This window comes from Pelmatolapia mariae, linkage group LG13 (genome assembly GCF_036321145.2).
Source record: "Pelmatolapia mariae isolate MD_Pm_ZW linkage group LG13, Pm_UMD_F_2, whole genome shotgun sequence".
In the NCBI taxonomy this organism is placed as follows: Eukaryota; Metazoa; Chordata; class Actinopteri; order Cichliformes; family Cichlidae; genus Pelmatolapia; species Pelmatolapia mariae.
The window spans coordinates 17,386,139-17,398,133 of record NC_086238.1 but is presented as its reverse complement, the minus strand read 5'-3'; the positions used below and the strand labels follow the sequence as shown (position 1 = coordinate 17,398,133).

Below are 11,995 nucleotides of genomic sequence, written 5' to 3'. Positions count from 1 at the left end.
ACAGTCTGGAACTAAGCGAGCGTCAGATGTATAATCTCTGAAATCACAGGATGGCGATGATGAGGTGGGTGGAGTGTGGCCACTGAGCGTGCCAAAGGATGGCTGGTCAAAGGTTTGAATGGCTGCAGGGAGGGAGTCTGAGGGTGAATGGTGACAGGTGAGCTCGGTCTCTGAGCAGAGAGTAGAGCACAGCCCCTGATCTGTGCATGCATGTACATCCATCAGAATGTCATGGCTGACCTCCTCCTGCTCCAGCTGATGGACTGGCGCTCTCTATATGGCTAAACTATAGATCCAGCACCATGACAGATCCATGCACTGGAGTCCATGTCTTATATTGTATCTCCCTGCAGTGCATCTAGCTGGGAAAGAAGACAATATTTCCCATTAGCTCCCAAAGATTCAGAAACTAAAAGTGCTGCAACATTACACCTGAAAATGCCAAATAGTTAACAAAAAGGCTCACCATGGAAACCCCGAGATACTCGGCTACATTTTCTGACACATACACCAGCCTGCCCTGTGCGGTGGAGACGAGGATGAAGCCGTGCAAGGCTTGAAGAAAGACCTCATGTGGCAGAGAGCAGTGTGATCGCTCTCCAGCTGGGAGCCCTTAGAGAGGAAAGAGTGAGTTCAGCCTTGCTTATACAGCATGCATCTCTGCGGGTTATCACATCTGTTACTTTTTGATTTGGTCTCAAGGGTACTGAAGATTTAGTCCCATTTTGTTTGACAGCGATGCAGGCTGAATGCAGATTAAAAGTTCAAAGGCATTAAAGGATGACTGCAGTATGAAAACTTACCCCGGACAGACTTCCTGATGTAGGTGCAGATGACGGCCATGGAGTGAAGGTACGAGAGTCGCTCCTGGTCCTCCAGGGTGATGGGCAGCAGAGCACGCATGTTCTTGATCTCATGATTGATGTGGTCCCGTCGAGCTTTGGATGCCCCTTTGGTGGATCTGTGAGAGACCATGGTCACTGAGGTCAGAAGGCTGGACTGAAAACTAAAGTAGTAAATCCGGTGAGCCAGAACTTTTGTCTATTTCCACACTTGCATTTAAAAATCATTCTGTGTAACTGCCAAGTGTAGTGTGCTTTTTTTTTTTTAGATGAAAATCTAATTGCAAGAACAAAGAGTAATTGGCCTGAACTCATGCAGCCTCTTTGTCATGGCTCAGCCTGCCTTATAGCGTTAGCTTGTGGGAAGGTGATGACTTTGAATATCAAGGGTTCCTATGGAAACTGCTGATATTTGCAGCGACAATGGCATTAGGTCCTCATTTTTAAAATGTAGTCACAATATTAGAAGATAAACGGATCTATGTCAGTGTAAATGCTGTCAGATTCTTAAAAAGTCATTTTTCTCAAACCAAGACATCAGTGGAACATAAAACCCAGCTGACAAAATTGCAGAAAGGAAAAATAAAAGAATGTCTACATGAGCTTTAACTAAGCTTCTCAGGATAGGAAAGTGTTGCATATGAAAATAACATCTGAGAAGATGTCCTTTAGTTGGCTTTACTCACACTCTTCTTTAAATCCAGTGGAGGTTTATGACAATATGTCATACAAGTGGTCGTCCAGTTAAGTCTCAGACTTATTTCAGGACGAGTTTTCTTCAGCAAGCTCCACCTAAAGAGAGACAGAAAATAAAATTAGATATTAATTAAATATCTCTAAAGCTTACATACCAAAGCAGCAAATCAATAAATAGGTGGACTGTTTAGTAGAAATTACCTTGCTGAATGCTGCTTTGCATATAGCTGGTGAATTGAGTTGATGCAACCCAGTGGTTTGATCATGGTGTCCCAACTGCATACTGATGGGATCTATGGCGATGCTGCCCACGGTGAAGTGCTCTGCAGCCAGCAGCTCCTCTGCAATGAAGCCAATGTGCTCCTGCTGCTCCTGATGGGGATGGTGCCCATACATCCTGCACACTAAGCCGTACTGCTAAGCCAGAATACTGGTTTCTCTGCTATCAGGCTCTATGGATGTGAGAGACTGGTTGGGATTAAAGAGACTGGTACGTATGGCTCACGATGCAGTTGGACAACGCTGCTTCCTTGTGGCTTAACCTGAAGGTCGAAATTGTCCACTGAGCTCTCACACGTGTCGGATACAAATAAGCAGTCTGGAACAAGGCGAGCATCAGAATTGAGAATGTACACGCTCTGAAATAATTAGTCGGAGATTAGGAGATAAATGGAGAGTGGCCACTGAGCATGCCAAAGGTTTGAGTGGCTGCAGGGAGTTCTGTGTCTGGGTAGGAATAATGGGAGGGAGAGGCCTCAGGGGTGCACAGCCGCTGATCTGTGCATACATGCACATCCATCAGAATGTCATGGCTGAGCTCCTCCTGCTGCAGAGAGGAGCTGGAGGAGGCGGGGCTGTATGGAGGGATGAAGACAGCAGGGCTATCACCCAGAAGGGCAGGTGAGCTCGGGGAAGAGCCACTCACCACACAGTCTGTGTCGTGCTCAGACTCCCTTGTATCTCTGGCACCAGGCTCCTCACTCTGGCTGTTGGGTGTCCTCTGCCTTTTATTGTTGGAGCTTTGAGGGTGTTGAGCACAGTGGTAGGAATTTGGCAAAAATGCTGGTTTGAAGGCCATGCTGCTGATTTTCTTCTGAAGAAATCTGGCCTCAGTTTCACTGCAGGAACAGAACGTGCAACAAGTCAGTATCTTTACAGTGAAAACACTGAAACATTTGCTCAGTTTTTCCAGAGGAGGTCATAATACCTGATGATGAAGTTAGTGCAGCTGATGGTCTGGCATTTCCCAGAGACTTTGGTGGCTCGAATACAGATCCAGCACCACGACAGATCCATGCGCTGGAATCTCAGCACCATTTCCACCTGGAAGCCGTCATCCGAGTGCACTGGAGGAAATGTTCATGGTTATAACCATGCACACAAAACCTCAAACGTATCGCACACAACAAAACCAGAATAAATATGTAACATGCTGAACTAAAGAACTGTCTTCAAAGAGAATGATGCTAAACAGTCTTAATATTTATGGTTTCATATAATCAGTCATCAATCATTCAACAACTGAAAGCTAAAGTACTCAGTGTGCTGTGAACAGATGACAACAGGTATTTAATGTGCCAGTGAATACTGAAATCTTAACATTTAGCTGTCTCTTTGTCTCGCAGGCTGTTGTTCACTTACTCAAACTTCTGTGAGAATCTGCACTCAGCGACAGATCGTCAGGATGGACGAGGCTGTACCATGATCGACTAATCATTTCCTCTGCTGAATACCCCAACAAAGGAGAAACGCTAAAAAGGAAAATCAAAATGTCAATAAACAGAAAAACGCTGATTATTCCTGCTCACAGAAGAAGTTGTGCAATTGTACCTATCTGACAGCTTCATAAAGCTCATATCCAGTCATGAGAGTCCGTGCTCCTCATGCAGTTCACTGCTGGGGTGCAGACAGTGACAAACAGTGGCTCAGTGGTGGTGGTGGTGGTAAGGGAGGACACACAGAGGAAGCTTCCAGATCTTCCCTCAACTCTGACCAGTGTAGAGAAGCAGCTGCCATGTTGCAACTTAAAGGTCTTGGAGGATTTCATGCAACATATAAAGCTCCGCTCTGAGGAAAGAAAACGCGACAGTTTAGTCTTTCATGTTTGTTAAAACATTTAATACTAGTTTTGCCGAGTTTTAAAACGAACTATGAATTAAATGGAAGAAACTGACTTAAAATAAGGGCTTTGTAGCACAATGCTGCATCAGTAATGGATTTCATAAACAGATTTCAGGGGAAACTGGCTCATTTTTTCCACCTACAGCAGCAATGTCAGTAATATTACAGCAAAAAGAGGGGGATCATTTTATACAGTCATTTTAAATGCCGCACATCATTTGAAATTTTAGTTACCTGATAATATGTTGCTTTCGATGTCCAGGTTTGATTTAACAATCTCAGTATCGGAACATTCCACTATGTCATAACGTGTCTCCTCGCAGTACATACACCTGCGAAAGTGACATAGTTGGTGTTAGTTCTAACAGATTCAAAATCCATCACTGCTGCAACATTACACCTGAAAATGACAATGTGATTCACAAAAGGGCTCACCGTGGAAAGCCCGAGATATTCAGCTACACTTTCTCAAGCACAGACCAGCGTGCCCTGTGTGCTGGTGATGAGGGTGAAGCCATGCAAGGCAGCTGATCTGTCACTCACTCTTTGTCTCCTCTATAGATCCGGCACCATGACAGATCCACAAACTGGAGTCTCAGCACCATCTGTACCCGACAACTGTCATGTGCCATCTCATTAGGGTGGACTGTTTAGTAGAGATGATGTTGAAGCAACCCAGTGGTTTGCTCATGGCGTCCCAGCTGCATACTGATGGGATCTATGGCGATGCTGCCCACGGTGAAGTGCTCTGCAGCCAGCAGCTCCTCTGCAATGAAGCCAATGTGCTCCTGCTGCTCCTGATGGGGATGGTGCCTGTTCCTGCTACACACTAAGCCCTGCTGGTAGTTGGTATCGCTCAGTGTGCTGCTTTTTCTTGTGAACATGTTCAGATCTTTCATGAAGCTGTCAAACATGGCAACATCAAGAACCAGCGCAGGATTGGGAAGACGAACTGAGGGGGGAGGAGAATTAGGGGGCCAGTCACAGGCTGAGGGCATCGTGTTGGTGGCTGTAGTTTGGACCACATGCTGATAGGGATTCACAGTGTGATGCCGGTCAAACCTGCTGGCCAGCGAGGAGATCTGCTGGGCCAGAATACTGATCTCCACCTGCTCACTCTCGCTATACTGGTTAGGCTCTAGGGATGTGGGAGACTGGCTGGGATTAAAAACACTGGTATGTGTGGGTAAGTCAGGAGCATCATGATGCAGTTGGACAACGCTGCCCTCTTGTGGCTGCAACAGAAGGCCGAAATCATCTGGATGCAGAGCACAGTCCGCTGGGCTCTCACACATGTCGGACACAGAGAGACAGTCTGGAACTAAGCGAGCGTCAGATGTATAATCTCTGAAATCACAGGATGGCGATGATGAGGTGGGTGGAGTGTGGCCACTGAGCGTGCCAAAGGATGGTTGGTCAAAGGTTTGAGTGGCTGCAGGGAGGGAGTCTGAGGGTGAACGGTGACAGGTGAGCCCGGTCTCTGGGTAGGAATAATGGGAGGGAGAGGCCTCAGGGGTGCACAGCCACTGATCTGTGCATACATGCACATCCATCAGAATGTCATGGCTGAGCTCCTCCTGCTGCAGAGAGGAGCTGGAGGAGGCGGGGCTGTATGGAGGGATGAAGACAGCAGGGCTATCACCCAGGAGGGCAGGTGAGCTCGGGGAAGAGCCGCTCACCACACAGTCTGTGTCGTGCTCAGACTCCCTTGTATCTCTGGCACCAGGCTCCTCACTCTGGCTGTTGGGTGTCCTCTGCCTTTTATTGTTGGAGCTTTGAGGGTGTTGAGCACAGTGGTAGGAATTTGGCAGAAATGCTGGTTTGAAGGCCATGCTGCTGATTTTCTTCTGCAGAAATCTGGCCTCAGTTTCACTGCAGGAACAGAACGTGCAACAAGTCAGCGTCTTTACTGTGAAAACACTGAAACATTTGCTCAGTTTTTCCAGAGGAGGTCATAATACCTGATGATGAAGTTGGTGCAGCTGATGGTCTGGCATTCCCCAGAGACTTTGGTGGCTCGACTATAGATCCAGCACCACGACAGATCCATGCGCTGGAATCTCAGCACCATTTCCACCTGGAAGCCGTCATCTGAGTGCACTGGAGGAAACCAGAATAAATATGTTATGTGCTGAACTAAAGAACTGTCTTTAAAGAGAATGATGCTAAACAGTCTTAATATTTACTGTTTCATATCATTCAACAACTGAAAGCTAAAGTGCTCGGTGTGCTGTGAACAGATGACAACAGGTATTTAATGTGCCAGTGAATACTGAAATCTTAACATTTAGCTGTCTCTTTGTCTCGCAGGCTGTTGTTCACTTACTCAAACTTCTGTGAGAATCTGCACTCAGCGACAGATCATCAGGATGGACGAGGCTGTACCATGATCGACCAATCATTTCCTCTGCTGAATACCCCAACAAAGGAGAAACGCTAAAAAGGAAAATCAAAGTGTCAATAAACAGGAAAACGTTGATTATTCCTGCTCATAGAGGGAGTTGTGCAATTGTACCTATCTGACAGCTTCATAAAGCTCATATCCAGTCCATGTGTGCTGTTGAAGCTGTGACAGAAGTGAGAGTCGGTGCTCCTCAGGCAGTTCACTGTTGGGGTGCAGAGAGCCACGAACAGTGGCTCGGTGGTTGTAGTGGTAGGGGAGCATGCATAGGGTTGAGGGAAGAATTGGAAGCTTCCTCTGACCAGTATAGAGGAACAGCTGCCATGTTGCAACTTAAAGGTCTTGGAGGTTTTCATGCAACATATAAAGCTCCGCTCTGAGGAAAGAAAACACGACAATTTAGTCTTTCATGTTTGTAAAAAGAGGTTGGCAAGTTGTAAAACTCACTATGAATAAAATAGCTTAAAATAAGGGCTTTGTGGGGCATTTGGGGGACTTTGCATCAGTAGCACATTTCACAAATTTGGCATTTTCTGCAGATCTGAAACCTCTTTAGTGTTCTCACTGGATTTGCATCAAACCAAGTTGAATTTCCAAGGAAACTGGCTTACTTTTTTTCCTCACAGTAGAAATAACTGTGACAGTACCAGCAACCAGCATGTGATAACACTATAATCATTTCAAATGCCATACATATCATTTTAAACTGAATTCCAAATCTTTCTTACCTGACATTGAGTTGTTTTCAATGTCCAGGTTTGATTTAACAATGTCGACATCAGAGTGTTCCACCATATCATATATCGTGTCTCCCTGCAGCACGTCTACCTGGGAAAGTTACACAATTTCCCATTAGCTCCCAAAGATTCAGAAACTAAAAGTGCTGCAACATTACACCTGAAAACACAATGTAGCTAACAAAAAGGCTCACCATGGAAACCCCGAGATACTCGGCTACATTTTCTGACACATACACCAGCCTGCCCTGTGCGGTGGAGACGAGGATGAAGCCGTGCAAGGCTTGAAGAAAGACCTCATGTGGCAGAGAGCAGTGTGATCGCTCTCCAGCTGGGAGCCCTTAGAGAGGAAAGAGTGAGTTCAGCCTTGCTTATACAGCATGCATCTCTGCGGGTTATCACATCTGTTACTTTTTGATATGGTCCCTAGAGGCCTTCAAGCTCAGTCCCATTTTGTTTGACAGCAATGCAGGCTGAATGCAGATTAAAAGTTCAAAGGCATTAAAGGATGACTGCAGTATGAAAACTTACCCTGGAAGAGAACAGACTTCCTGATGTAGGTGCAGATGACGGCCATGGAGTGAAGGTACGAGAGTCGCTCCTGGTCCTCCAGGGTGATGGGCAGCAGAGCACGCATGTTCTTGATCTCATGATTGATGTGGTCCCGTCGAGCTTTGGATGCCCCTTTGGTGGATCTGTGAGAGACCATGGTCACTGAGGTCAGAAGGCTGGACTGAAAACTAAAGTAGTAAATCCGGTGAGCCTGAACTTTTGTCTATTTCCACACTTGCATTTCAAAAAAAAAAAAAAAAAAAAAAAAAAAAAAGATGTCTAAGTGGCAAGTGTCGAGTAAAAAAACAAAAATCTAACAGAGAGTTTTCTGAACTGATCCTGCCTCTTTTTTCCACAGTTCACCCTGCCTGATATCTCTTCCCCACAAGCCAAAGCTGACTTTGAATATCAAGGGTTCCTATGGAAACTGCTGATATGAGAGGCTGTTGTGCGTCTCCAACAGAAATGAGGGCTCTCGATAGACTTTGCGTGATCAGTATCTGTCTGGACCCATCCACAGAGAGCCTGGGGTTTTTATAGCTGCCAAGGCTTCAGCGTGGGCGTCACACAGGGAAGGCTGGGCTTCTGATGCTCCCTTCATTGCCTTATAAAGTGGGTGTCCTCTGAGTGGGGTGCCCCACGTCACAAGCTCTCAGAAAGTGCCACAAAAGGAGAATTATATCACAATGTATCCCAGTGAGTTAATCAGAGATCCACAACTGGACTTTTTAGGGCATTTTGCACATATCAGACCAAGTTATCTGGACTTAGCTTATGTGTTATAACCTTTCAAATGGACACACTATGAATTTCCATTATTATGTTATATTCAGAACCATATTTCCTATATATCTATATAAAAGAAATCACTTTGAAAGAGTTTTGTTTGATTCAGCATAATTTTGGCGGCATCATGTGCAAGGCTGGATTAGTATGTATCACAAATAATAAGCTACTAGGCTGTAGACATGGGGGGGGGGGGATTAAGTGCTCCCTGTCGTGCATGCACTATAACGCACAGCTGATTCCAAATTTTCCCAGCAGCCGTGCGCTGATTCAGCCACCAGAGGACGTGGAGCAGAGAGGAGGGGAAAGAAGACTTATCACTGACCTGAACCTCCTGCAGACTGGGCTCCGGTGATCCGCGGGCAGATGGTGGGAAGTGCAAGGAGTACTGACGTGACATTTACACAAGTTGCACCAAATAGTCATTTCTGTCGCCGTTGTTTCCACCTAACGAATAAGCATTGGTTGCAAACGATCAGACATTGCTCGTGCTTTTTTTAAAAGGCAATAAAATGTTCTTTTTTCTTAAGTTTTAAAGAAGTTTTCTCTTAAGTATTTAAAGCAGCCCCCTGTGAGGTGAAAAGAAAAGGCGTCTTCATCTCTTACCTCAGCAGACCGAAGATGAGTGTCAGGCACTTGTGACCGTCCCTCCTTTTATAGCCCCAAACCCCACACCTCTCCTCCGACCCAGCCAGTGAGGAAGAGGAAAAGGCTAAATGGGATAATGTTACCTGTTGTGACGCGATGACAAACGACCGAGGCGGGTTATATTTGGTGAATAGAGCCCTAAAAATAACCCGTCAGACAGGACGCAGAATGCGCGGTGATGAATTAAAGTGGCAATCATAAAAAAAAATGTTTTAAACTTTCCTCTTATATGTGCAGACACTGTGGTACTTTAAGAAAACTGCAATTCTCTGGCCAATCAGGACATCCCCTGGCACCCGGACAAAGTAGTCCTTTTTGGTTTTTTGGTTTTTTGAAGGGGAAAAATTGATAATCGATCTTGGAACAGCTTTGATTAAACACTGGTTCAGAGTGAGGCAACACACACTGAACACGTCTAACGGCACAGACACTGCACTAGTGGTTTGACATGGCTTTGAAATTCAGAACATCACACCACACTGTAAAATATTTTTACGTTTTTATAAATTGTTGGCTATTATTATTTAGTGTTGATCTATCTTCTGTGTTGCAGGAACTCAGACCTGTTAACCGTATAACGTGATTTTTGTCCCCCATAAAGTGCACAAAAATACCGACTGTAGCATAAATTAGTCATACGTGTACATTTATATGTAATTTATTTTTATTCATTTTTATTCATTTTTACTTTTGTCGCACGGTTTAATAAAGGCTCCAGTAAAATAAATAAATTTTAAAAAAAATCATTTTCTGGGAACTGTTTCATGGTTCGGGCTTTGTAGGGTTAAAAGGAGACCCAACTACAGATGGCGCTCACAGGACAGAAAGATTAAGAACCAGCGGTTGAGTCTGCTGGATTTTACAAACTCACTCCAGCATTTGTTCTGAAATGCAGTGGAGTAGAAATTCCACATTTGGTGTTTTCTGTGCTGCTTTACAGTATGAAAAAAGTCTTTGGTTAACTCTTATTTCTTTATTTTTTGCTTTCAAGGAATCAGACTGTCTTGTAACTATTATTTATTTATTCATCAAGTCATCCTTAATAATTCTTCAGACTTTAGAAATGTTGTCCACGGTTCGTATCGGGGGGATTTTCTCACTCATTTTCAGTCCAGTCCTTGTGTCTGACCATTTTCGTTTTCTTTATTTATTCATTCAGCCGATTAACACTGACGTATGAATCACTGATATATATATATATATATATATATATATATATAAATAAAAAGCAATTAAGAATTTAATATTTTTATTACTGTCACTGTTGTTCTCATTTCATTGAATCTTTAAAAAAAATACCTAAGTTAACAAAAAAAGATATGTCCACAAACAAAAAAAAAAGTTATTAACCAAAAATGTGGCACCTCACGACATAATGTGCTGTCCTTAAAACAAAACTGAGGAAACTAGGGAAATGGAGGACTATATACACAGCAGATGCACGGTTTCTGAAAGTCATGTCTTTAAGAAATTGAGAGAATCCACACACAAAAAAAGGCCTGAGAGATGCCCTTTGGCCCTTCAGTTGATCCGTCTATTGTTCACTGAAGCCTCATCAGAAATGGTCTCAGTGACTGTCATGAAGCCGTTCTTAAGGAAGGGAAGCAGGGAGAAAAAGTTGAGGTATGCCAAATTACACAAGAACTGGACTGAAAGTGAGTGTTGATGAGTCTTATGCAGTGATGAATCCAAATTTGATTTGTTTGGGGGGGGTTCGCTTCAAATGATCATCAGTATGTATGGAGGACAGAAGAAAGGTACAACAGTGAGCGTCTCCAGCCATCTATAAAACACACTGCCAACACAGTGAAAGCTCACCGGGATAAATATCAGCCGTGGATTGGCCTGCCCAGAGCCTGGACCTGAACATTATTGAAGCACTGTGGCATCATCTTGACAGAGAACAGAACAAAAGGCAGCCAACATCCAAAGAAGAGCTTTGAATCAAATGACAAGAAATCTTGCTTGTGTTGAAGAACAAAGGTGATCATACTAAATATTGACTTGTTAAAATTATACAGACTCTGTGTGTGCATCATATACAGTATTTTTGTGTCTCCACATCTCAAATCGTTGCACCCATTTCCCATTTTTCCAACTGCAGTGTAAACGAGGACTGGCTTAAGACTTTTGCACAATCCCAAAGTCACAAGCCATTCAAACCTGAAGCAAAAAACCAGTTTGGTGCATCATTGTTTAATCTGTGAACAGACTTGTGAGGAAGTGAGTTATGGCAGCCTTCAAAGGGCTTTGACTGCGTGCATATTAGTCACTCAATTAAACCCCTGCTGGAAGGGAACTAAGCTACAGGTCTACAAATATGACGCACTGAGTCTGAGCGGCTCACACAAAATTAGTTCTTTAAGCAGATGAGTAGATTACGGGCATCACAAAACATGACTAAAGCATACTAGAAACTTAGAAGTCTACCATATCCTCACACTCATCTAAGACGAGAGTGATGGCAAGTGTGATGCCTGCATACGAAACTGCAGATTAGTTTGCGCGTTTATTCGTGTTCATTACTACTTTTGTTTCTCTTTGGGCGTATTTAAACAGCTATGCCTCCTATCCTCTAAGGACTCATGCTCCTTGAATCCCTCTATTCTCAAATCCCCAATTTAGTCGCCTTTTACCAGAGAACTAGAACTTGAGTGAGCGAACTGGACATCGATATGGGAGGGACAAGACAAAACAAATCACTCTGAACAAATCCTCAGTCCAATTCTCAAGGGCCAGTGGGACCGTCTGAGTCCTGAGGGGAAATTAGAGCGTAATTTGGCTGAGTGTCTCCTTGCATTAGCGCCTGCGTCACTGGTCGAAGCAGGCTCTGGGGCCAGACAAAGGGGACCCAGCGAAGCACTGCTTCCTGTGTGCGGTGGGACCAGGCGGGACAGGGTGTCTCTGCTGCCTCACTTTAAGCTGACCCTCCGTCTGTGGCGTGCACTTAACACTGAAGATAACACTGGCTTTATAGCAGGGGGCTGGTGACAGACAGGAACAAACTGCCAGGACACCACTGGTAGCAGGGGCAGAGCTTGGTGCTGAGGTTCAGTGCAAGATGCTTTATTTTATGGAAACCAAAAAAGCAACCACATACAATCCATTAGTCTGCAGACTGGTGCGGGGGGAGCGGGTTAGGCGGTAACCCAGTCGAGTAGACGGTGAGGGGTCTCAGACAGGCTGGCTGGGGTAGATGTGGATGGTTTTTA

The 11,995-nt window shown here is 44.5% G+C and overlaps 1 protein-coding gene and 1 pseudogene across 1 annotated transcript; both read right to left on the bottom strand.

The window, feature by feature from the left end:
- Window positions 1–2,196: 2,196 nt before the first annotated feature.
- LOC134640436 (neuronal PAS domain-containing protein 4-like) lies at window positions 2,197–4,291 on the bottom strand (annotated as a pseudogene).
- An 18-nt stretch (window positions 4,292–4,309) lies between these two features.
- LOC134640435 (neuronal PAS domain-containing protein 4-like) lies at window positions 4,310–8,561 on the bottom strand. The gene is made up of 8 exons (XM_063492232.1): window positions 8,461–8,561; window positions 7,329–7,492; window positions 6,992–7,137; window positions 6,789–6,888; window positions 6,175–6,436; window positions 5,986–6,095; window positions 5,621–5,759; window positions 4,310–5,531 (listed from the first exon to the last, which is right to left on the bottom strand). Exons 1-8 carry the CDS (start codon window positions 8,559–8,561, stop codon window positions 4,310–4,312), a joined length of 2,244 nt encoding a protein of 747 aa, XP_063348302.1.
- Window positions 8,562–11,995: the final 3,434 nt, after the last annotated feature.

Excerpts from the sequence above, each read along its gene's own strand:
- LOC134640435 (XM_063492232.1), bottom strand. The coding sequence starts at position 8,561 with ATGACTATTTGGTGCAACTTGTGTAAATGTCACGTCAGTACTCCTTGC. Across the intron at positions 6,889-6,991 it reads AGTATCTCGGGGTTTCCATG|GTAGACGTGCTGCAGGGAGA; the intron begins GTGAGCCTTTTT and ends TAACTTTCCCAG. Across the intron at positions 6,437-6,788 it reads TGAAAACAACTCAATGTCAG|AGCGGAGCTTTATATGTTGC; the intron begins GTAAGAAAGATT and ends TTCTTTCCTCAG.